This window comes from Cebus imitator, unplaced genomic scaffold (genome assembly GCF_001604975.1).
Source record: "Cebus imitator isolate Cc_AM_T3 unplaced genomic scaffold, Cebus_imitator-1.0 Scaffold201, whole genome shotgun sequence".
Taxonomy (NCBI): domain Eukaryota; kingdom Metazoa; phylum Chordata; class Mammalia; order Primates; family Cebidae; genus Cebus; species Cebus imitator.
Genome location: NW_016107516.1, coordinates 1376305 through 1398363, shown reverse-complemented (window position 1 = coordinate 1398363; position 22059 = coordinate 1376305). Strand labels below are relative to the sequence as shown.

Here is a 22059-nt window from a genome sequence, read left to right as displayed (position 1 = left end):
TTATGGAAAATTTAAATCACTGTATTTTTTTCAATTATCAACCCCCCAAGTCAATCCTTATAATTCAGAATGGTTCCTGAAGGTGTCACTAGGTTAATGGGAAGCATGAAAATCAAGATATCAGTGGCTTTACATGGCAACTTGTATGTCGGGAAAGCATTTTAATGTTTTCAAGAACAGAAGAGCTTTATTTACTTCTTCCCTTTCAAGTCACAGTATATCTCTCAACCCTACCAAAACTTTTATCTGTAAAATAATCCCCTATATTAAAAACAAATGTGAAAAAATTGAATTTAGCAAATATGTGATAACAGGAAAAACAGAGCCGGGCGCGGTGGCTCAAGCCTGTAATCCCAGCACTTTGGGAGGCTGAGGCGGGTGGATCACGAGGTCAAGAGATCGAGACCATCCTGGTCAACATGGTAAAACCCCGACTCTACTAAAAATACAAAAAAATTAGCTGGGCATGGTGGTGCGTGCCTGTAATCCCAGCTACTCAGGAGGCTGAAGCAGGAGAATTGCCTGAACCCAGGAGGCGGAGGTTGCGGTGAGCCGAGATCGCGCCATTGCACTCCAGCCTGGGTAACAAGAGTGGAACTCCGTCTCAAAAAAAAAAAAAACAAAAAAAACAAAAAAAACAGGAAAAACAGCAATGAGAGCCTGTCACTATTACCAACATCACTACCCAGTGAATAGTACTGTACTACAGTACTGTGCTACAGTAAAAGCAACCACAATTTTGCAGACAAGATGTTATAATTTGAGTACCAGAGAAATTGCTCTTCATTAATGAAAGGGGACAATTATAATTTAACTGTTACTTTTGTTTATTTGATTAGGACTGTTGAAAGTGTATAAACAAGCAGCCTTATTTCTCCAAAGCAAATCAAAATGACAGGGGAAATAATCTGTTTTCCCTCCCAAAGTTGTAGCAGTGCTTCATGGAGGTGGTCCAAAGGAACAGGAGCTGAGAGCCTATATGAGAACAAGCACTGTCCGCAACATAAAAAATGATAGGCCTCATGCATAAAAACTATTTTTCAAATGTATTTTGTTATTAGAAAAATTTAAATTAATTTACAATTATTAGATTCATGTTTTAAAATATGTATTGTTGAGTATAAAAAGCAAGTTGCAAAACAAAATGCATAGTATGACTTTATTCTTGGTTATAAAGAAATGAAAAAGGAAGAAGATATATTCATATGGAAATACACGTAGGAAAAAGTCCATAGGAAAAGGTGAAGTGAAAACTTTTATTGTTTACTCTGCATACCTGTTATTCAAATTTTAATGAGGAACATATTTAGCTTTGTGAATAGTAATAATAATAATAAAAATCATTGAAAAACTACTTTTTCTAAATGTCCTTAACAACTAATGTTCTGATTCTGAGACTTTACAAACCTGATTTTACCTTGTACTTGGAAATTACAATTTTTAATTCCCAACGTACATTCATTCTTAGTTTTGTTCATTCAAAGTAATATTTATCACCAATTTTCAGAGTTGGTTCTGTGCTGAGTAATAGATTCAGAAATTAATAACTCGGACAGAGTTCAAGCTCCTATTTAGAACCAGAATTAGACCATTAGAATCTACTTAATGGATAAAGTAACAAAAACCACTGAATAGCTCAGATGGGAGGAAGTTGGAGGTTGCAGCAGATTTTTAATATAGAACCGATTCATCCCCCCTCCCTATACCTATACTCTTTGCCCAATAACTACAGTTTCTTCATATGGGAATAAACGGTAGTTATTGATTTTGAGCTCATCTATATCACTCGCTTTGGCCAATGGGATATTAGCACAATGACATAGCAGAGGCTAGAAATGGGCCTATACGGTTAGGGATTGTTCTTACTTCTGCCATTGCCATGAGAATATGTCCACACCGGCTTGCTGGGGGATCAGTCAAGCCAAGTTACCTTGTTCTCATTTTAACCAAGGCTACCCCAGGTCAGCTGACAGCCCATTGACCTCCCCAACATGTGTACAAGCCCAGCCAAGATCAGCAGAACCTCCTACCCAACTTATGGCCAACTGCAGATACATGAGCAAACCTAACGAAGCCCAGCTCAGGTCAGCTGAACCCTAGAAACTTGTCACTAAATGAATGTTTACTGTATGTGCCACTAACATTTGTGGTCTTTGCTACCTCGCCTTGTTATGGCAATAAATAACTGAATATAGACATTATCTTCACCCCCCCCATCACATTATTAAGGTTGAAACTAAGGAAACTGTAGTGGACACTATGGTGTGCTGTCCAGATCCTATCTTCAGAACTAAGGTTGCTGTGAATATAAGCAGCTAGATCTTTGACAATTGATCTGCTTAGTAGAGAGCCACCTTTCCCCAAGTCACACCCCTACCAGGGGACAGCTCACATTCAATGGTTGATGTAGTAGAAGAGGGGATAGATATAAAATTATCCCCTTTGTCTCAAAATGGACAATTCTGAAGGGCCCACTCTATTGCAGCTCAAATTCTCCCTATCCAGTCTTGTATCCTTCACCCCTCATAAGTATTGTTTCTGAGAACATACCACATTAACTGCCTGTAGGCAAAACTCAGTCTCAGAATCTGTTTCTCAGAGAATCCAACCTGTCAAGACCCTGAGGTGAGGAATGACTTGCTCAAGTTCACATTGCAGGTTAATGGTAGAGTGAGGTTAGGACTCAGGTGACATCATCTCATTCCCACCCAGTATTCTGTCTGCTATGCCAAAATGCCTCACACTCAAGGGTAAAGAGGACCTAGGACCAAGATTTAAGGTAAACTTTGCTTTACTAGTACATGGCAAGAAACCAATTTCATAGCCTGTTTTCTTTCAACCAAAATGTTTTCTGAAATATTTCAACCAAACATTAAAAATAAAACATTTTGCACTCTCAGATTACAGGAATATTTACATGTTTCTGCTGAGTAGGAGAATCTGCCAAAGGAAAATAATGAAAGTCCTGATCATCACTGGATCAGACTAGGGTGGGGGCAACTCAATAGCAGGACAGAGTCCACTCTATGCCAGTATGTGTGAAGCCACATCCTGTCTCAGCACCTGCTCCTGCTACAGGTCTTTCTTGAACTCTGATTTTGTCTAAATCGGGAATTGGTAAACCAGAGGTTCTCTTTAGTCTGGAAAAGCAACACAGACTTGGCAGGTTCTTGTTAAATTTATCCAAGTTCTATTTAAGCTCACTAATCCTTGTAAGGATTACAGAGCTTAGAAGGATAAATTCTTTTTTAAAAAAATTATTATTATTATTATTTTTGAGATGGAGTCCTGCTCTGTCACCCAGGCTGGAGTGCAGTGGCACAATCTTGGCTCACTGCAACCTCTGCCTCTGTGGTTCAAGCGATTCTTCCACCTCAGCCTCTTGAGTAACTGGGATTACAGGCATATGCCACTATGCCCAGCTAATTTTTTTTTTTTTTTGGTATTTTTCTGTAGAGACAGGGTTTCACCATGTTGGCCAGGCTGGTCTCATACTCCTGACCTCAAGTGATTTGCCTACCTCAGCCTTCCAAAGTGCTGGGATTATAGGCATGAGTTACTACACTCAGCCAGAAGGAAAAATTCTTTAGGAAACAGTCTCTAAACTATCTACATGCTTCTGATCCAGCTAAAATGCTTCATAAATTCAAGCCCATTTGCTGGGATTACTGAGGTGAAGGATAGCCAGGGAAGGTGAACTCTGTATGTGCCAATAAGGACTGGCCCTGGAAGTGGGACATGTGCCTAGAGTGCCATCCTTTAAAAATGCCAACCCCAACATTAGTCAAATTCAGGTAGTACTGAATTTCCTCATGTATTTTTCCTTTCACAATTAATTATAGACAGCAATGACACTGCAGAAAATTCAGCTTCAATTGTAACATATTAAACACCAACTGCACGCTAGGCATTATGCTTAAAGCTTCCATCTGTAACTGCTTTCCTTGTGGCATCCATGGATTCTCCTCCTCCAACCCTCTCTTGCCTAAGTTCAGGCAATTCCACCAAGGCCTGGACTCCTTGCATTGCTTCAAAAGTTCCCAACCTCTTCTGGCAGTTTTCAAAAGTATGATCCATTATCCACCTTCATCACAATCACCAGGAGTCCTTGTTAAAATTACAATCCTTGGATCCAGGTCAATTGACTCAGAATCACTGGTGGTAAGGCCCAGGAATCTGCGTTTAAAAAGTTTGCTGGGTAGTTATGCACTCTAAGGACAAAGAGCTACTGCCCCAGAGGAGAAAATCATTTATGGCATTATTTAACTTACCTATTAACTCTTCCTCCATACATTATGCTCCAGCCCTCTGTTTTCAGTCTCTAGTAACATGCCCTCTCTCCTTGGAATGCTATACCCATGAGTACTCCTTATTGTCTATGCAGCCTGTCTTTACCTCACTTGTGCACTCAACATTTTGGCATTCTTCTGTAATAATGCTAATTACCTTCCATTGCAACCAATTGTTTACATAACTATCTTTCCCCTAGATATGAATAATCCTACAATAGGGACTGAGTTTTGGTCATCTTTTATATCCTTTCAGCCTGGCACAGTTGCTAGCATACAACCAGCATTCAGTAAAGATTTGGTAATCATTATACGTCTCCCCTTAGAAGGGTATCATATGAAAAAGACAGTAGTAAGGTATGGCTAAGGTGAGTGATTCTGGGACTGTGTAGAAAACCCACCATAAAACCTTCACAGTTTCCTTTGATCTTGTGAACCCGCAACACAGTCTAATGTAATTTGAGAAAACATATTCATATATATTTATTTTGTAAATTTGGTTTTGCATGCATTAGATCTTTTTAAAAAAACATATTTGTAAGGCATTTTAAATATAGCTATTCTTTTCAAGAAGTCAGTAGGGGCCAAAAATCTCTTGATTGTGCTTTAGACAAAACTGGAGATACATGCCAGCAAAAGCTAAATTGCTTTTACCCCAAGCACATCCCCAGGAGTGCTGAGCAGGCCATGGCAGGTAATTTCAGTTGTGGTAACCTTAACCTGCAGCTTGCGACTTACTTCCTTTTGATTGGAAATAGAAAAAGTTTAAATTACTTTGCAATTGATCTGCTTACTCTTCTTTTACTCCATGAGTGGGTCATTTTCCTATCTACTACCCTACTGTGAGAGCAGTGACCTGATTGAATTTATAGGTGGGACGACCCTGGCCATTCCTGATCACTTGTTCTCTAGAAAGAGCAACTTGTCTCATTTAATAGTGTGTCCTGTCCAAGTGATTTGCTGTCCTACAGATTGACTCCATCAAACCTTAAATTTATTTAAAATATATTTGAAAAGTATATTCAGAAATATTTAGTCACTACGCATGGTTTACATATAAAGTTTGAATTCATCTTGGTATTAGAAATCTAATTTCAGGTATCAAACTACATTTCTAGCCCTCTCTTTCCCTCTTATCCTCTACTGAGCCTTCTGCTCTAGATCAAACCTAATAGCAAATCAGAATCACCTGAGCAACATTTGAAAATACAGATTCCTGGAACTCATTCCTAAACAAATGAGTCATTATCTTGGAGTAGAAAGGGACGTCTGAAGTTTTTTGCAATTTATGTAGAATACCTATTCATTGAGATGAAAAAGATGACAACCCAATAGAAAAATGGGCAAAGAACACTAAAAAGGAAATAAAATGCCACCTAAACACGAAAAGTGTTCAATCATACGCATAAAAAGAGAAACACAAACCAACACTACCCTATACTGATACCATTTTTCGCATGCTACATTAGTCAAAAGTATCCAAAAGTTTGATCACATACATTAATTGGAGAGATTTGGGGAAATAAAACACTTTTAAACATTGCTGGTGGATTTGCAAAATGATTCAACTTGTATGGAGAGAAATCAGGAAATATCCACTCAAACTACATTTTCTATTTGGTCTAACAGTCCTGCTTCTTAGATGTACACACAATTTCACAATTAATAGTAACCTTGTTCAGATATCACTCTATATATGTGTGATATATGTATAAGAACAAAATATTGAAAATAGTCCAAGTGTCCACAGACAAAATGTTTAAACTATGATAGAATATCACAAGTTTTTGATAAGAAATGGGGAAGATTGCTATATACTCATAAAAAAAGATCTAGAAATATTTTAAATGGAAAAAAGCAAGGTGTGGAACAATACACATAAAATATATGCTATATTTTGTATAAAAAGAAAAAATGTATAGGTATTTATTTGTATATGTCTTAAAAAGCACTAAACGAATAAATAAGGAATTATGAGATTACCTGTGGGGGCAGAGAATAGCGGCGTAAAGGGGTCAAGAATGGATACAAGACTTGTCTGTGTACACCTTTTTATATAGTTTTGACTTTGGAAATCTAAAAAAAATTGTTTCTTTGAAAAATTAAAAACAAAATGCCTTGATCGAGTCATCACCCTATCAAAAAAAAGGCTACTCATTTTTCAAGGCCCTTCCATAAAATCAACCTACTTTTCAAAATTCTCTGATATTTTCAGTACCTTATCTGATGACCACAATTGGAAGAGCAAATCCCTCCACTACATTCTTCAAACACTTGTTGTGTAACATTTAACATAACAGGCACTTTCCCCCCTTGGAATGTCAGGAATTAGTCTTGACACTGACTTGCTTGATGTTGGATGCAGCAAGGTCAGTGGACTGAGAAGACCAAGCAGGTTAGGAGACAGACTCTCTAGTCTCCAGGGCACAGAATGATTGATAAGTAAAGATTAAATAAGCAGCGGGGGACACACAGCCAGTGTGTGGAAGTCTGAGCACTCATCCAGCCTCTCCCCCTAGCTCAGTGTTGCAGGGTCTAGAGAAGGCAGCTGCCAGGCACTGTCACTACTGATGAAAGGAGTTAGGGGCAAAGGGTCAGTTTTTCAGGACTGCCCCAGAGGCAAAGCAGTATCTTTGAAATGTTGTGGATCCTGATGACTATAAGGCTTCTCGAGAAGGAAAAATTCTCTTCAGTGGGATCAAAGACAAAAAGGGTATTTTAGGCTGATTTGTATACTGTCATTCTCATTTAAATTTATCTATCTATCTATCTATCTAATTTTGAGACAGGATCTCACTCTGTCACCCGGGCTAGAGTGCACTGGCAGGATCTCGGCTCACTGCAACCTTCGCCTCCCAGGTACAAGCAATTCTCCTGCCTCAACCCCTCAAGTAGCTGAAATTACAGGCATGCACCACCACTCCCAGCTAAGTTTTGTACTTTTAGTGGAGATGGGATTTCACCACATTGGCCAGGCTGGTTTCGAGCCCCTAGCCTCAAATGATCCGCCCACCTTGGCCTCCCAAAGTGTTGGGATTACAGGCGTGAGCCACTGTGCCCGGCCTATCATTCTTGTTTTAGAAATTCACTTATGAAGTCCTTAGATAGTAAGAAGTTAACATTTTCTCTCTCCTTGTTGCCATATTCCACCTCCATGAACTTTGCCATCTCTCTTGATTACCCTCAAACTCTCCTTTCTTTAAAAGAAGCTATCAAAAAACTTCCCTTGCCCTATTAAATGTCCTGTGTATTCTAGCTCTTAAAATCTAGTGATAAAATGCCAATGTTAAAATATTTTTCATCTCTAAATATTGCTAAGAAAGAAACATGCTGGCTATATGTTTCCCCCGACTTCTTTTTTCATTCTGCGGTGAAGTGCCTTTAGCCAGCAACTTCTTCCTATCTGACAAACTTTGTTTGTAATCCCTTCACTTAACATACACACCCAACATTCCTGTCCTTGACTGACATTTTAAATACCACTAACAAGAAAGAATGACTTTATATGTTAGGCCATTTTAAACCCCACATGCAATATATTCTGTGCTGATAAAACCAGATAGGCATTGGAATTTGCTCAAGCATAAATAACTTCCCTTAGATGAAAGCCTAAAATCTTACTTAAGGTAAGTTTCTTGGTGTTTGTACGTTCATCAGTGGTGTCCAAAGACGTTTAGCAAGATGGACCAGCTGGTGAGTACAGCCCACACTGTAGTTGGAAGCATGCCACTGCTTTCAAGGGCCAGAAAAGTCTGGAATAGTAGGCAGGGCTTGATTTATTTTTAAGGAAAAGTAAGGCCATGTGATAGATTTCCAACTGAAAATCAGTCAAGGCTGGAGTTTGGTTCACTGAGCCCATGGCTCATGCCAATTCTTATTTTCCCATGGCTGACTCCCATTCTTGGCTGAAAGTGCTACAGCCTTTCCCATAAGGGTAACCTGGGACATGACACAGGGTGAGAGAGGCCTTCCAGGAATTAGATGAGAAATAAAATAAAAGATCCCCCTCCCCAAAATCAGGTCCAGGCTGCCATTCAGTGAGGAAAATGCCCAAATCATAATACCTGATTTCCAATAAGGCAGAAAAAAAAACCCCTCAGCCCTTCTACAGTTCATATTCAATCCAGATGTCTAGAAAACAGTGGGATTATTTGCTAAAAATTTGCTAAGGCAGTACCAGATGCCTATAATGGGACTGTGTAGAAGTTGAGGTGGAAGCTATAATGATTTTTCCATTCCCCTCTGAAATAAGGAATGAGAACACTTTGTGAAAGCGTTGGTAGGTAACACATTTGACATTGGGAACACCTGGTTTGCTAGGGCTTTCATCACTAGCCAGCACCAGTCTCTGTGATGGATTGAATACTTGCTTCCTTTCTGGACATCTGGAGTGCAATTAAGCTCACTGCCCTCATGCTATTATTTGAAAAATCCAGGAAACAAATGATTGAGTCCTAGTTAACCAATAAATATGTGGCTTTGTAGTATTAGTCTCTTGGGCTTCAGTTTTATCACCAAGAATAGTAATGCAGCCTGATGTGGATGAGCTGTTGTGAGGGTTCACGTGTCGACATTGCGTAATCAGCACAAAGCAATTAGAAGTATTTTGGTTATAGGTGCTCTAGTGACAAATGTGACTTGATCTAGTGACAAGTGTGACTTGATCATTGGTCTCCACATGACTACCAGATCAAATGATGATGCAGAGGATGACCACATAACAGTGCCTATTACCTGACCGGTACTTCTGTACACTATCTTCTTTAATCCTGTGAAACAGATATGACTGTCTTCTAAACAAAGACTTAGGAGTAGCTTGCCCCAGGTCGCACAAGTAAATTGTGACCCTGGATTTAAATCTGTCTATCTCCAGAATTTATTTTGTGTCTTTTGTTTGTATGATCATTATTGTTGTTGTTTTGGTTAAGAAAATTCCTTTTTTGCTTTTTCTCCCCCTAAATATACATATAGGGCAGGGTAAATGTCCAAAAATGAATCATCAATCCAAATAATTTATGATGGGATATTGGAAAGGATGGGACATCGGAAAGGATGCTATCTCAGAGGAAGATGGGCTATTTAGAGAATGCATAACTGATGCTTTACCCTGAATCGGCTCTAGATACCTGCTGTATAACATTGTACCTATAGTTATCAATACTGTATTATGCACTTAAAATATATTAAGAGATAAGATTTCACATTAGCTATACTTACCACAATAAAAAAAATATGATTTAGAAAGCTAGATGATATTCAAATCAAGTTGACATTATCAAGACATAATATAACTAAAATATGTGTTCAATTATACCATGATCTTATGTCAGAAAAATCTGTGAGATAATATATTACATGTATTGAAGTTAAATGTTAACATATAATTATATATTATTAAATATATTTTTATAATCTTTCAGGTGCCTTTAGATGAAATATGTTTTATGGAAACTATAAAGAATATGAAAACAATGGAATATAAAGAATTACTCTAAGGGATTTTTTTTTCCTAGATAAAACATGAACAACAACAACAAAACAGTAGAAAATGCATATAAGAAAAAAATCTTTTTAAAATTAAAGCCCTAGAGATGCAATAATTGTAAAAGAACCAGGTGGGTCAGATTTTGGGCTTCTGACTATGAGGCTTAACTAATCACAGTAAATCTTGCAATGTTCCCATGAGAACTGCAATGAGTTAGATCTCAGCTGCCCAACACTGGGCTGTATGCCTCATGGGTCTCAGATGCACTATTAATATGTAAAATTGTGAAAACCCTAAATTCAGCCAAATTTTTCTGCTCTCCGAAAGGACTTGAGTGCAGTTCAGTCCATATTTTCAGTGACTTTTAATTTATCTTAAGAGCTTCTCTCAGCTCTGGTTAATTCCTTCCTCAAGCTTGCCAGAATCAAGTACTTCCAAGAGTCTGGTAAGTCCCATCTGTGATGAGCCACCTGCAGCACAGAGCCTGCAGGAAGATCAGATGGGGCTGCTCACAGGCAAGAAGACTCAGTAGCCGGAAGAAAATGTCTGACTGCCTCTGATTCTCTCCCACACTGTATTACTTTCCCCGTTTTCTTCCACCATTTCAGACTATAGTGTTTGCATATTTTTCTTTTTGAAATGTTGAAAACTTAAACCGGAACCATCCTGGAATGGCTATTTAAATAAGCAGGCAAACTGACCTGTGTTACCACAGCCAAAGAGCCCTCTGAACATCGCATTTTCTTTTGGGTCCTTGGGTCCCCCATGTACCTCTCCTATAAAGCTTGTCCCACCTTAGGTATGAGAAAAACAATAATATAATGAAAATGTTTAAGAGAACCTAGCTGAAAGTGGTCGATTTTCATGGTGCTGTTGTTGACAGGGCCGAAGATGGTGATCACAGAGACTTTCCTGGTGGCCATCTTGCAGAAACTTTCCAGATATTCATCACGTTGTTGCACATACATATTGTTCTCAGCCTTGGGAGCAGTGATCAGCTGGAGGTGGGTGAAGACAAACAAATACTAATTTATAGTGATAGTTTCACACTGGGGCAAAACCCAAAGAGATGATTTGGAAGAGTGGGCTGGTAGTGACTGCATCTAAGCTACAGATACTCTGCTGAACAGTTAGCATAATTAAGGCCAAAAAGGGCCATTTGGAAAGGCCTCCTTTTGTCTCCAAGACAGCTTAGAGTTTTCTACCCACTTCCATTATTTACCTTCATTACTAGTCTCCATGTGTCTCGGTTTTCTCATTTATGAACTCTGCACAGGAGTACTTGTTTTGCAAGGCTGTTGTGAACATTACTGGGCATGCAATAATTGTTCAATAAATGTTATCTTTCTTCCTCAATTTTGATCTTCATTATTCTCATTGGCTGATTAGATATTGGTTGATTCAGTGGTTGCCACTATTATTCACATTTCACAGAGCTAAGAGAGTTTCATAGTCAGGCCCTGGGCACTATGAAACATTCTGAGATTTAGAACTTTTAGAAAACTTTACAGAAAGGTTTTATGATGACTTTTAGTCCTATGTTTTGTCACATAGAATATATTCATTGTCACACTAGGCCTGCACAGAGCTAGTGGTGTTTGTCTTTTGATATTGCAGTTTTCCAACAGGATGTTTTTTACTTTAAGTTTAGCCGTCTCTGTAGTTCAGACCTGGTATTTTTCACCTAGCCCTCTGTCTTTCATCCTCATTCTGTGACCCCTGTCTTCTGGGAAAAAAAGAAGAAAGACAAAGCAATCAAAAGAAATGCTTTAGTCATCAGCGATCTGAGAAAATGCAATTTATTTTGGATACAGTGAGGATAACCCTATTTTTAAGAGGTTCTCTTGAATCTTTTCTCTGAGAATGTCTCACTGTTTTTATCTAACCTCATGCAAAAGCTTCTCTACTCTCTTGATTATTTTAGTTACCCTTCGCTGAGCCTTCTCCAATTTTACCAGGACTTCTTGAGCTGAACCTAGAACTGTGTTGTTCCACACTCCACAAGCTAGTGGGTATAGGGCTGCTCACCTTGGAGGTGAGAGGATGTGAAATTTTATTCTGATGATGACCAGGTCTTTGTTGAGATCCTTGATCCCACATAGTTCACCAGGCTGATATCTGCAGTGAACACTATTTGGCCTTTGTTGCGTCACCACTAAGCTCAGAGGCAAAACTCCATAAATTATTTCTCTGTAAACAACTTCTTGCATTTGACTAAATGCAAATTTATCAGTCAATTTTCTTGCATTTGACTAAATTCAAATTTATCAACCCATTTTCTATTTATCCACCTAACCTTTTAACCTGTTTCTGAAGTTTATGACTATTAGCTTGGCATTTTTCAGAGGGCAAGTCACCAGGCTGTGTACCTCTTCCAAATATTTTATCAAAAATGGTTAATAAATCTGGTCTCAGCTTGATCCTGCTGTTTATTTTTCTCCATCAGAAATGTCTGTATCACTGCCTGCAGGCTTTCCCTTCTAAGAATTCTCTCCACATGACAAAATACTCTTCCTCAAGGAAATTAAACGTGTTCAATTGCCTTTGAATGGAACATTAACACAGGTTTTTCTGGGATGAAGTTTTTGTTTTGTTTTGTTTTTCAGATCATAATTAATTTTAAATAGACATGCTCTAGTTTATTTTTCATGTGTTTCTATGCCTGTTCATATGGACATTCTGGGTAGGAAATGTTTGTTTTAGGAACATAATTTCCCATGGGGAAAAATAAAATTTCTCCAAATTTATTCATTGATTCACATTTGGCCTTAAAACAAGATTTAAGGCAGCTGTAAAAAGATGTGGTGATGATATTTTTAGTTGCTTGGTTTGTCTTTAATTAGTTTTATGGTATCTGAAAATATTTTTTCAGATTTTGATGGGAGTCCAGATTCCTAAGTTTTATTTTAAGTCGGTATATTTTAGGTATTTTTTTCTGACTGTTCTGTGCTCAAAAACACACTATTCTGCAATAAATAAAATGAATGTTTAAGTAAAAACACAAAATGGTAAAAACAAAGGTAACAGAAAGGGGCTTAATGTTAATGGTTTTGGATTCCCTGTTCTAAATTAAGGATAACCCCATATTTAGAATATATTTAGAGGAGTTTCTAAGGCAAAGCTGCTGAGATGTCAGATGACAGAAAATTGCCTGTTTCTGTAGCTTCAGATTCATGCATAGATTCCATTTCATTCATCTCATACTTTGCCTTACAATCCACGGACAGAGCATGGTATGATAGGATTTTAAGAGTCCTCAACTCTCCTCTAGTCTTCTCCCCCTGTGTATATTAGGAATTTCAGATAGTATGTAATCACATAGAACCTTATCCTCCCCTGTGTGGTAGGTTCTCCCACATAGCTCTATACATAGTGGCGTGAGGCCATGGATACCCAGTGGGAATCTCACTTAAATAAATAAGAGCCTCTGATGTTTATTTTCATTTCAGACCTTTTGCCCAAGAATGCCTTTAACCACCAGTAAGGTGATGTTCATTTTGCAGGACTCACTTTCTAACTCCCGGCCCTCCACGTTCTGGCCCTGGGCTCTCTTTTGGTAATGTCCTCTTTTACCTCCCTTACCTGACCTCTTTACCCCCTAGAGCCAGACCAGCCTAAATTAGGAAATGAAAGGAATCTTGGACAGGGAGACACAGAGAAAGAATAATTCCAGTCAAAGTCAAGGCGCTGTCATTTCAGTCCTAGTTCAACCCGGGGCATGCTTGTAGCCTGAATAAACCACTTAATCTTCTGAACCTCAGCTTTGTCATTGTTAAAATGAAAAAACTTTCCTGCCAACCTCATCATGTTGTGAGAACTGAGCAAAAGTAAATATATCTGTATATCTTTGTAGGTACATAAAATACACTTATTACAGATTTATTTATTCCTAATAAATAAAAAATGTGTCCCCCAAGCACCTGCAGGTATGTCGCCTCTGAACAATTCACCCACAATCCTTCCTCTCTCTTTGCCCTTGTCACCCCCCTACCTTGGAAGCCTGCCCCCTTCCTTCCCTAAATCTGAATCTTACTTTCAATGCATCATCTTCCTTAAAGTCTTTTCTAGCATGCAGGGATCACTTCCTCCTTTTAATGATTGTTCTTATTGTCTGCCCCACAACTTGGAATTTAAATATTTCCTTCATTTACCATATAACTGTCACATCTCCCCAGGCAGAATGTAAGCTCTGCAGACCTTATTACTGTCCTGCAGATGGAAGAGGCATAAATGCTGGCCAACACTCCTCAGGTTACATAGATCACCCCAGTCAGAGGAGAGGAGAGGGACTCAGGAACAAAAGGTTCCCGTGGTTATGAATGTCTAGATGCAGGCTACAACTTTACCAGTTGGCAAAGACACTTTCCCTTGCATTTAATCTGCTCCTCAAGTTTGCAACAGAGAAAATAGAGAAGGCTGACCGTCTGAACCCATTTCAGGGACTCTTTCCCTGTGTTTTGACATCTCCATCCCATTCACTTTCTAGTTTGGCAGTATTTCAGACAGTGTTTAAAATGGAAACGATTTCCAGTCCCCTCCTCCTAAAAAGAGCATCTTAGAACTCCTCAGTAAACATTATTTTATGTCACTTGGCCTCTTTCCAGTTTGATGGCAATAAATCAGGGCATGTATCATGAATTTAAAACTGTTGTATTTCTTTTTCATGCTTCTGTTCCAACTGGTGTGTTGGCTCAATGAGCCTCAGAGGATAAGGAAGCCTGTTTGCATAAGTAAAGAGAGCAAACAGCAATGGAAAAAAGCTAGAGGGAAGATATTTTAAGTCTCAGATTATTCAAAATACTGTGTTAGGCTCAAAACACTAGATTTTTTTTTACAGGATTCTGAAAAATAACTTTCAAGCTAGTAGTCTGCCTTAATGCAACAGGAAACCTCAAATCCTTTCCTAAAATTAAACCAAATAAGTAGATTGTTGCCCCAATACACAGATGTCTGAAGTAAGGTTGAATACATTAACCCACTTGAATTACAGGAGATTCAGTCACCAAAGAATGCTTAAACTTGCACTTGAATTCATGCAATTCAGCATTTGAGGTCCCTTGTTAACTGACAAGTGAATAGACCTCAGAGCGCAGAATGATGGCTTGTCAGCTCTTCCTCATAGTCCAATGTTTTGGTGATAAACAGCTTACCTATACTCTCACTATCATCAGCCCCAAACTGACACCAAGCAGGTTGAAGGATTAGGTTAACTGGAATCCAATCTATTGTTTTTGACTGAACGCCTGGAAAGCCAGAGAACTGAGTGCAGCGAACTCACCATGTGTTAAAGGCAGAAACTCCTCATTTGTGCTTAGCAAACTCTTGCTACTTATCTGGGTGACTCAAAGTTGAAAATAAATTTTTTAATTTCTTTGTATTAATATTTATTAATTTTGAAAATTCATATTTATTAACTAGCAAGATCATTCCTCAGTTTCCCCTTTACTTTATGGCATATTCCACAGGAAGCTCATACCCACAAGAATTCAGAAAGGGAGATTGGCCTGAATTTGAGCTTTCAACTCAAACAGACCTGAGTTCTAAATCTGACTTTACCACATATTAGCTATATAATTTGGGTAACTTCAGCTTCTGTTTTCTCATGCGTAGAAAGGAGTTAATAAATCATTTCTTGAGGGATTGTTGTGAGAATTAAACCACACACTCTCGGCAAGGTACCTTGCAGGCCGTGCCCTTTTTGTTGATAGGTTTAGAGGCAGGAGGTTTGAAAGAGTGAACACTAGTCTAAAAATAGGACACTTTGCTCCACCTGCAGCTCCTGTGAAGGCCTCTAGGAAGCCATCCATCCAACTGTGGCCTACACCATTGCTGCCAGTGTTTCTCTAAGTAATTGTTAAGTAGCAGTTATGCGATATGTCCACATCTAAAGAATGGTATAAATAAAGACAAAGCACTAAGGATTTACAATAAATGGTAGTTAGGTACTAGGTTACTGAAAAGCTGAGAAGAGGAGCTGAAAGTCCTGCACAATTTCTTGGAATGTAAACCTTCTTTCAGTTAGAGTATACTAGTTAAGGCCAGTTGGAGGTAGTTATTCTCAGCCATATTTAAATAGCTTGAGAGTGCTAAACTTTAATGAATAGTAGTTGAATCACTAAGCTTCCTGAGTAACATCAGCCAAGTTTGATGGGAAAACTGAGTGGAAAAGGAGAAATGGCATCAACAATGTTTTTCACCCATTGGTCTCCTCTCTGGTGAAAAAATCTTTTTTCTCTATCTTTTGCTTTTGTATCTTGTTTATTTCATCTGATCTTTTCTAATCCATTCTTACTTTAGACATCATTAGCTCTTCAGAAGACACATTTCTGATATGATCATCAGCCGGCCGCACATAGGATCAAAGCCTGAAAAGCCTTGTATTAGTGTTTTCTTTCTAATAACAAACCTGGTTCTCTCACTAGCCCAAAGAACCAACACTGCCAGGAGCAATTCCAGCTGGTTTCTGTTTTGCCTCACATGACGTCAGTAGAAACTGTCATTTGAGTTTCATTTGCTAGAAATTTATAACCAGGGATACTGTTAAAAGCAGAAAGGGCCCAGCTGGGCTTTCAGATCCCCGACTAAGGGAGTGGTGAGAAGCAGGGAGAAATGAAAAGCATGACTCATATCAGGGATACACTATGAAAACCCCTTTCTTTTGATTCACAAGCTAGCAGCAATGGGAAATATTTGCCAGACGGGTGCACAATTACAATCCTGACATTTTACCCACGATTTTTTTTTAAACCTGATCATGAGGAACACTTTGCCTGCCCTGTTGGCTGAATGAACAGAGTTTAGTGATGTACTTTGGTGGGCTGGATAAAGTTGTAGGTACTCAGCATTGGAGCAAACCACTAACGCTTTCCCATGCCCCAAAAAGAGCAGTTTGCCCCCCCCCCCCCACAGGCTCTCTAACAGACATTGAAGTATCAGGTAGAGTTTTACTCTGAAATATGATTTCTTTTTTGTTCTAATGGGAACATTCCCATTTAAATTTATGTACTCTGAGAATATCCCAGCAGCTGTTAAACTACTCTAACAGCCTGTCACCTAATAACCTAAGTTTATATAGACACTTTAAGGCTCTGGTTAGATATTGCACCAATATACATAAAATACATAACAAAACACACACAGGCACACACAGAAATCCTTAGAATCAATCAGAGCTAGGTTTTGCTCTAATACGTAAATCCACTATCTATGTTAACAGCTAAGAGAATTTGAGATATGCATCACTCATGATAAACATCACAAGGAACTTTGCTCTGAGTAATATTTCAAATGCACATTTAAACTTTCTGAAACCACTTACGATAAATGGGCACCAGAGTCACTCTGCCCAGATCATTAACCCAAATTTAGGCTAGCGAGGAAAACCTACAAGATCTTCTAAAAAATGCCTGGAGAAAAGAGTGTCTGTCTCTTTTGGTGGGCGGAATGCAGGCTGTGCAGTCACCTTGTGGGGGTGGGTTCATTCAGGAGGATGGGTGCTGCCCTCAATGGCATGAGTTGATTCTCTCACCCAGGATTCTGAGAAAATCATTCTGACTCACATTACCCAACATCAATTTACTGATCTTTTACTTAAAATTAATGGTAACAATATCCTTTTCCTCCTTGACAGCCTGGATTAAAAAGCTAGCCTTGAGAAGCCAGGGATAGAAATTTTGGAGGGACACTAAAAGAGGGAAAGAGAAGACATGAAGAGGAGAAGGAGTCATTTGCACATCACCGATAAAAACTGCCCTTATATGTAGGATGGGCTCATTCCTGCCCAAAGCCCTCATTTAGTGGTGGCACGTGATGGTCAAAAGAGAGGGTTGCTAAGATAAATCTGTGACTTATTCAACACGAGTGGCACTCAGAACCGCAGACCAAGGGCAAGTAGGGATGGATGGCTTGTCTCCTTTTTGACACACAGGTGCACAGGCACATGCACATACTCATTTTACAGTGACCCGGAGAAACTGACATCTAGATTTCAAATTCAGGTGTATTTCTAGAGTACTGGAAATTGAAGCAATCGACCCAGTTCCCCACATTCCACTCTGGCTCTTCCTAGCAGTTGGATAGGGAGGCAAGAGGTAGCTTTTAAGGAGAGAAGATTTCTGCCAGCTAATTTTAAAAGGACCCATGAGGGTCACACCAACAAGGACTCTTCCCTATTGTCAGTCATACCCACTACCGACCCAGGCTGTCTTACTTTCCTCATTGAGCGCTCCGATGTTGATACAGACCTAATTAGACAAAGAGGGGACCTCTGCTATTGTCTGATAGACATGATCCTAGTTCCTAAGTCAGACAGAGAGAAATGCTTTTACTAAGATGTGACTGAAGTCAGCGCACTCTCTTTTAGGAATTTCATCATTCTTTTCATCCTTTGGACTTGGTAAAAGGGACCTGTGTCTAGACATATCCCTTAGAAAAGAGTGGTAGAAATGAAGGAAGAAGTTGACTATAGGTGTGCCCCTGGGCTCATGTCTAGGGTTCCCCAACCACTGACTTTGTACCACAGGGCCATGAGTTGTATGAGCAGAACTTTGTAGGGCACTAAACCAGAAGGAGCTATTGGCCTGCTGCCCTCTTTTGCCAGACTTCTGATCTTCTTAACACAGTACAGGTTCAGCCACAGTCTGGCATCTAGCAACATGATTTTTACAAAACCAGCAAGACAGACATTAACATGCCCTGCCTCAGCCCATAGAACAATGCCAAGGAGAAAGCTACTTACAAGGAGCCTTCGCTTGCCTTCAAAGGACCCCAGCAGGTCGGCCACTGACTTCCTGGGACTCTGTGTGAAGTGTTTGGTGGTGGGTTTCTGATAACCATCCTGTTCTGTTTTACCTCCTTTTTTCTTCTTGCTCTTCTCTTTCTCTTGCTTGCTCTTTTTCTCAGACTTCTTCATTTGCTTTTCACTCTTCAGTAACTTGTCTGGGTTCTCATTCTTCATCTTTTTTTTCTTCTCCTTCTCGGGTTTCTCAAGCTTTTCATGCTTTCTAGACTCCTTTGCTTTTTTAAGGGGAACGTTCCCCACCTGCAGCTCCTCCTCCAGCTGAGAGGCAGTAGGCCGGCTGAGATCATACTTATCCTCGTACTCATTACTAAGAATTTTTTCCTGGGCCTTCTTTTTGGGAGGTTTCTCCTTTGCTGGCTTGGGAGGGCCTGGCACCACATTTGGGTCTCGGTGGCCATGTTCCCGCCTGTCCATGCGGTTGTCTCGGAAACGGCCTGGGCCAGCAGCCCTTGTGCTGGGCTCTGAGACGGTGGTGGGAGGGGCATCTGTGAAGCTCTCCAAGCTGGTGGCCTTGCTGGGCCTCCTGGTGGTCTGTGGCCTCTCCCTGTGCTGATCCTTCCGGGGTGGAGGGTAAAGATGCTCTGAGACTGAGGGTCCCCTGGCAGTGATCACCTCAATGGTTGTGGGGGGCCTGTGGGAGGGTGAGGGGGTCCAGGGTCTCTGTGTGGTGGGAAAGGCAGTGGTGGTCACAGGTCTTGCAGCAACTGTTACGACCCGGGACGTGGACCGAGTTGCTGTTGTGGCTGGAGCAGGAGGAAGGGTGGTAGCCCTGGGGGTTGAGGGAGGGGAGTGCAAAGCCACTGTAGTGGTGGCCAGTTTTCTCAGGACCTTCACCCGACTCTCTTTGGTTGGTGGGAACTGTGCTCTCCTTGGGTCCTCTTTCCTCTTCTCACTGCCCAGGCTCTCCCCTCCTCCACCACCTGGCCCTCTACACCAGCTGCCTTACATTTCTGGACAAAGCCCTTCTGCCTGATCTTCTCGATCCTGCGGATGGGACCCTGGTCAATGACCTCATACATGGCTTCCAGCCTGACGGGGTAAGGGTAGCGCTCCTCCACCTGTAGTGTCTTTTTCAGCAGCACCATGCCAAACTTGCCCTTCTCCAGCTTCAGAAAGCTCATCAGCTTAGGGATGAGGCTAGGGTCCAGGGGCTGCTCCAGGATCTGGCCCTCGCTGGTGATCCTCCTCACCTTGCCTCCTTCCTCACCTGCCTGGTGGAAGAGCACAATCTGCTGGATGTGCCTCTCTGCTAGCTCGCAGTACACATCACCCTTCAGCAGGCTCATCATGAGGCGGTAGTAGCCTTCTGAGGCATGAGGGGCTGAGATGACCCATACTCTGTTCTTCCCTGCAAAGCTGGCAAGGATGTTGGGAGAGCTGGACCCTGAAGGGAAACGCAACATTCTTGACCGAGCTGAAGACCCCTCATCTCTGATCATCTCACGAGGAGAGCTCCTGGCTGCTGGTCTTTGTTCAGGTCTCATGGGGGCCCCATTGATGTCCAAGCGGGTTGGCAGCTCTGTTGGGCGAGCCAGTCTCAACACTGGAACACTCCTCCTTCTCTGGAGAGGCTGAAGGTTTGGTTCTTCCATAGTGGATCTCTCAATTCCACGAGACCTCCCAGTGTGCCTCAGAAACCGAGCTGGCCTACTGTTGTCCCGGGAAACCAAAGGCACTTTCCGCCCTCCATGGCTGTCTCTAATCGTGGCACGGGGGTGGGATTCTGAGCCACACACTAGCCACATAGCCAACAGCATGGTGAAATGGGGTCCCATTCTCCACGTCATTGTGTAATCCACTTTGCGATGCACTGAGGTCATAAGACAAAGGGGAAGGGGAAATAAAGAAAGAAAATCATTTAACTGGAAACAGAAAATCATTTAACTGGAAACAGAAAATCATTTAACTGGTCATTTTCTTTTTCTCTATCCCAGCCAAGAGGAGGGGAAAAGGGTGGTTAGAGAAGAAGGAGGGAGGTCAGGAGATGGAAAATGGGATGAGATCCTGTTACTTTCAAGCCCCTATAATTTGTCAGTGTTTAACAGAGACAGTTACATTACACAAGAAATCCAATTCAGTTCCCCAGGCAGCAGGCTTGCGCTGTTTCAACTAAATGCTGCGGATGCTCCAAAGAAAATGCAAACTAGCATATTAATTATGACAACATTCACATTTCATCTCTTCAAATAAGCAACAAAGAAACAAATAAACAGACCAAAGACAGAAAGGATTACACACTTACATGGTGGCTCATAGAGATGGAATGCAGAGAGTTGCAAAAGAAATCAGAAGTTTGGTTCCCAGGACAGTTTCCTAGATGAACTACTTTTCCTTCCAGCCCTCTCTCTCTTTTCCGAGGGTGAGCAATACAAAAGGGGTGTGCTGCAGCTCCAGCTTTCAGAGCACCGCCACAGATCCACAGCTTGTCCTGATCTGAGAGCTGAGCCGATTCCTTTTCTTTCTGGCTGTGTCTTTTTACCTTCTGGACAAGTAGGATGAGGTGAAAGGAGCTGTCCTTCTAAGTCTTTGTATCTCCATTTGTCTGCAGTTTCTCCTTGGTCTCGTGTGTCTGTGTGTGCCAGTCCCTTGTGCCGACACAGGACGCCCCTTAAAGTCCAGTCCTGGCGATTTCTGAATCTCACTCTTTCCCTCTTCTTATCTCCCTTTCCCCCACAGTCTGGCTTAGGCTCTTTGTTTCCGGGCGTAAAAGCACTGGGATTAATATGTTTTCCAGGCTGAGGGAAAACACAGGAATGTGATGTTGAAAAAGGACTTTTTTTTTTCTTTTCCTATGCTTCTCTCCTCCCTTTATTTCTCCCTACCTTTTTCCTCCTCTTTTTCTTCTGCGTTTTCTTCTTTCTCTTCCTGGATTCAGTCCCAGAAATGTTAGGACTACATCAGTTTTGCTCCAAACCAAACTCAAACAACAGCAGCCACTGGAAATCAAGGAAACTTCACTAAGAATTTAACAGATCAGCAAAACACCGCCTCCTTCCCATTTCAGCACGTTCAGAGTGGACTCAGTGAGGAGGGAGTAGGGCTGTTCTTTGGGGTGGGGGAACGTTTTGAAACTCCAAACATCATCATAAATCACTTTAGAATAAGATGACTGGGGACTTAACCCCTTCCAAACCAAGTCATCGGGGTACCCTCTCTTCCAGTCTGTTCTTACACTGCACTTTGGAAGGAGGAAATTCTCAGATTTCTGCATCAGGCTGCAGGCTTTTTTTAGAGACAGATATTTATTTGGGTCAGGGTGCTTGGCTGTGCAGACACAGACAGTATATATGTGTTTATAGTCCCATGTGTATATTTTTATATCTTTCTCCCTGCTTTGTGCTTTTAGTTTGAGGTTGGAAAAGCCCATGGAAAACATGACTAGCTTGTTTTTATTTTATGCTAATTGGGGATCATATTACTGTGTTCTTGGTCCTCATTTCTCCTTGGCATGTAAAGAAGCTGGTAAAAGATTAGAAATGCAGGCA

At 40.7% G+C, this 22059-nt stretch overlaps 1 protein-coding gene across 1 annotated transcript in view; it reads right to left on the bottom strand.

Annotated features, from left to right (window-relative positions):
* Positions 1-21613, bottom strand: part of CCDC80 (coiled-coil domain containing 80) — a 35619-nt gene extending 14006 nt beyond the window's left edge. The window contains 5 exon segments of the mRNA XM_017547774.2: positions 10616-10772; positions 18512-19479; positions 19482-20384; positions 20817-21309; positions 21397-21613. Of these exon segments, the coding sequence (XP_017403263.1) occupies positions 10616-10772; positions 18512-19479; positions 19482-20361 (2005 nt within the window). The 5' untranslated portion in view covers positions 20362-20384; positions 20817-21309; positions 21397-21613.
* Positions 21614-22059: the final 446 nt, after the last annotated feature.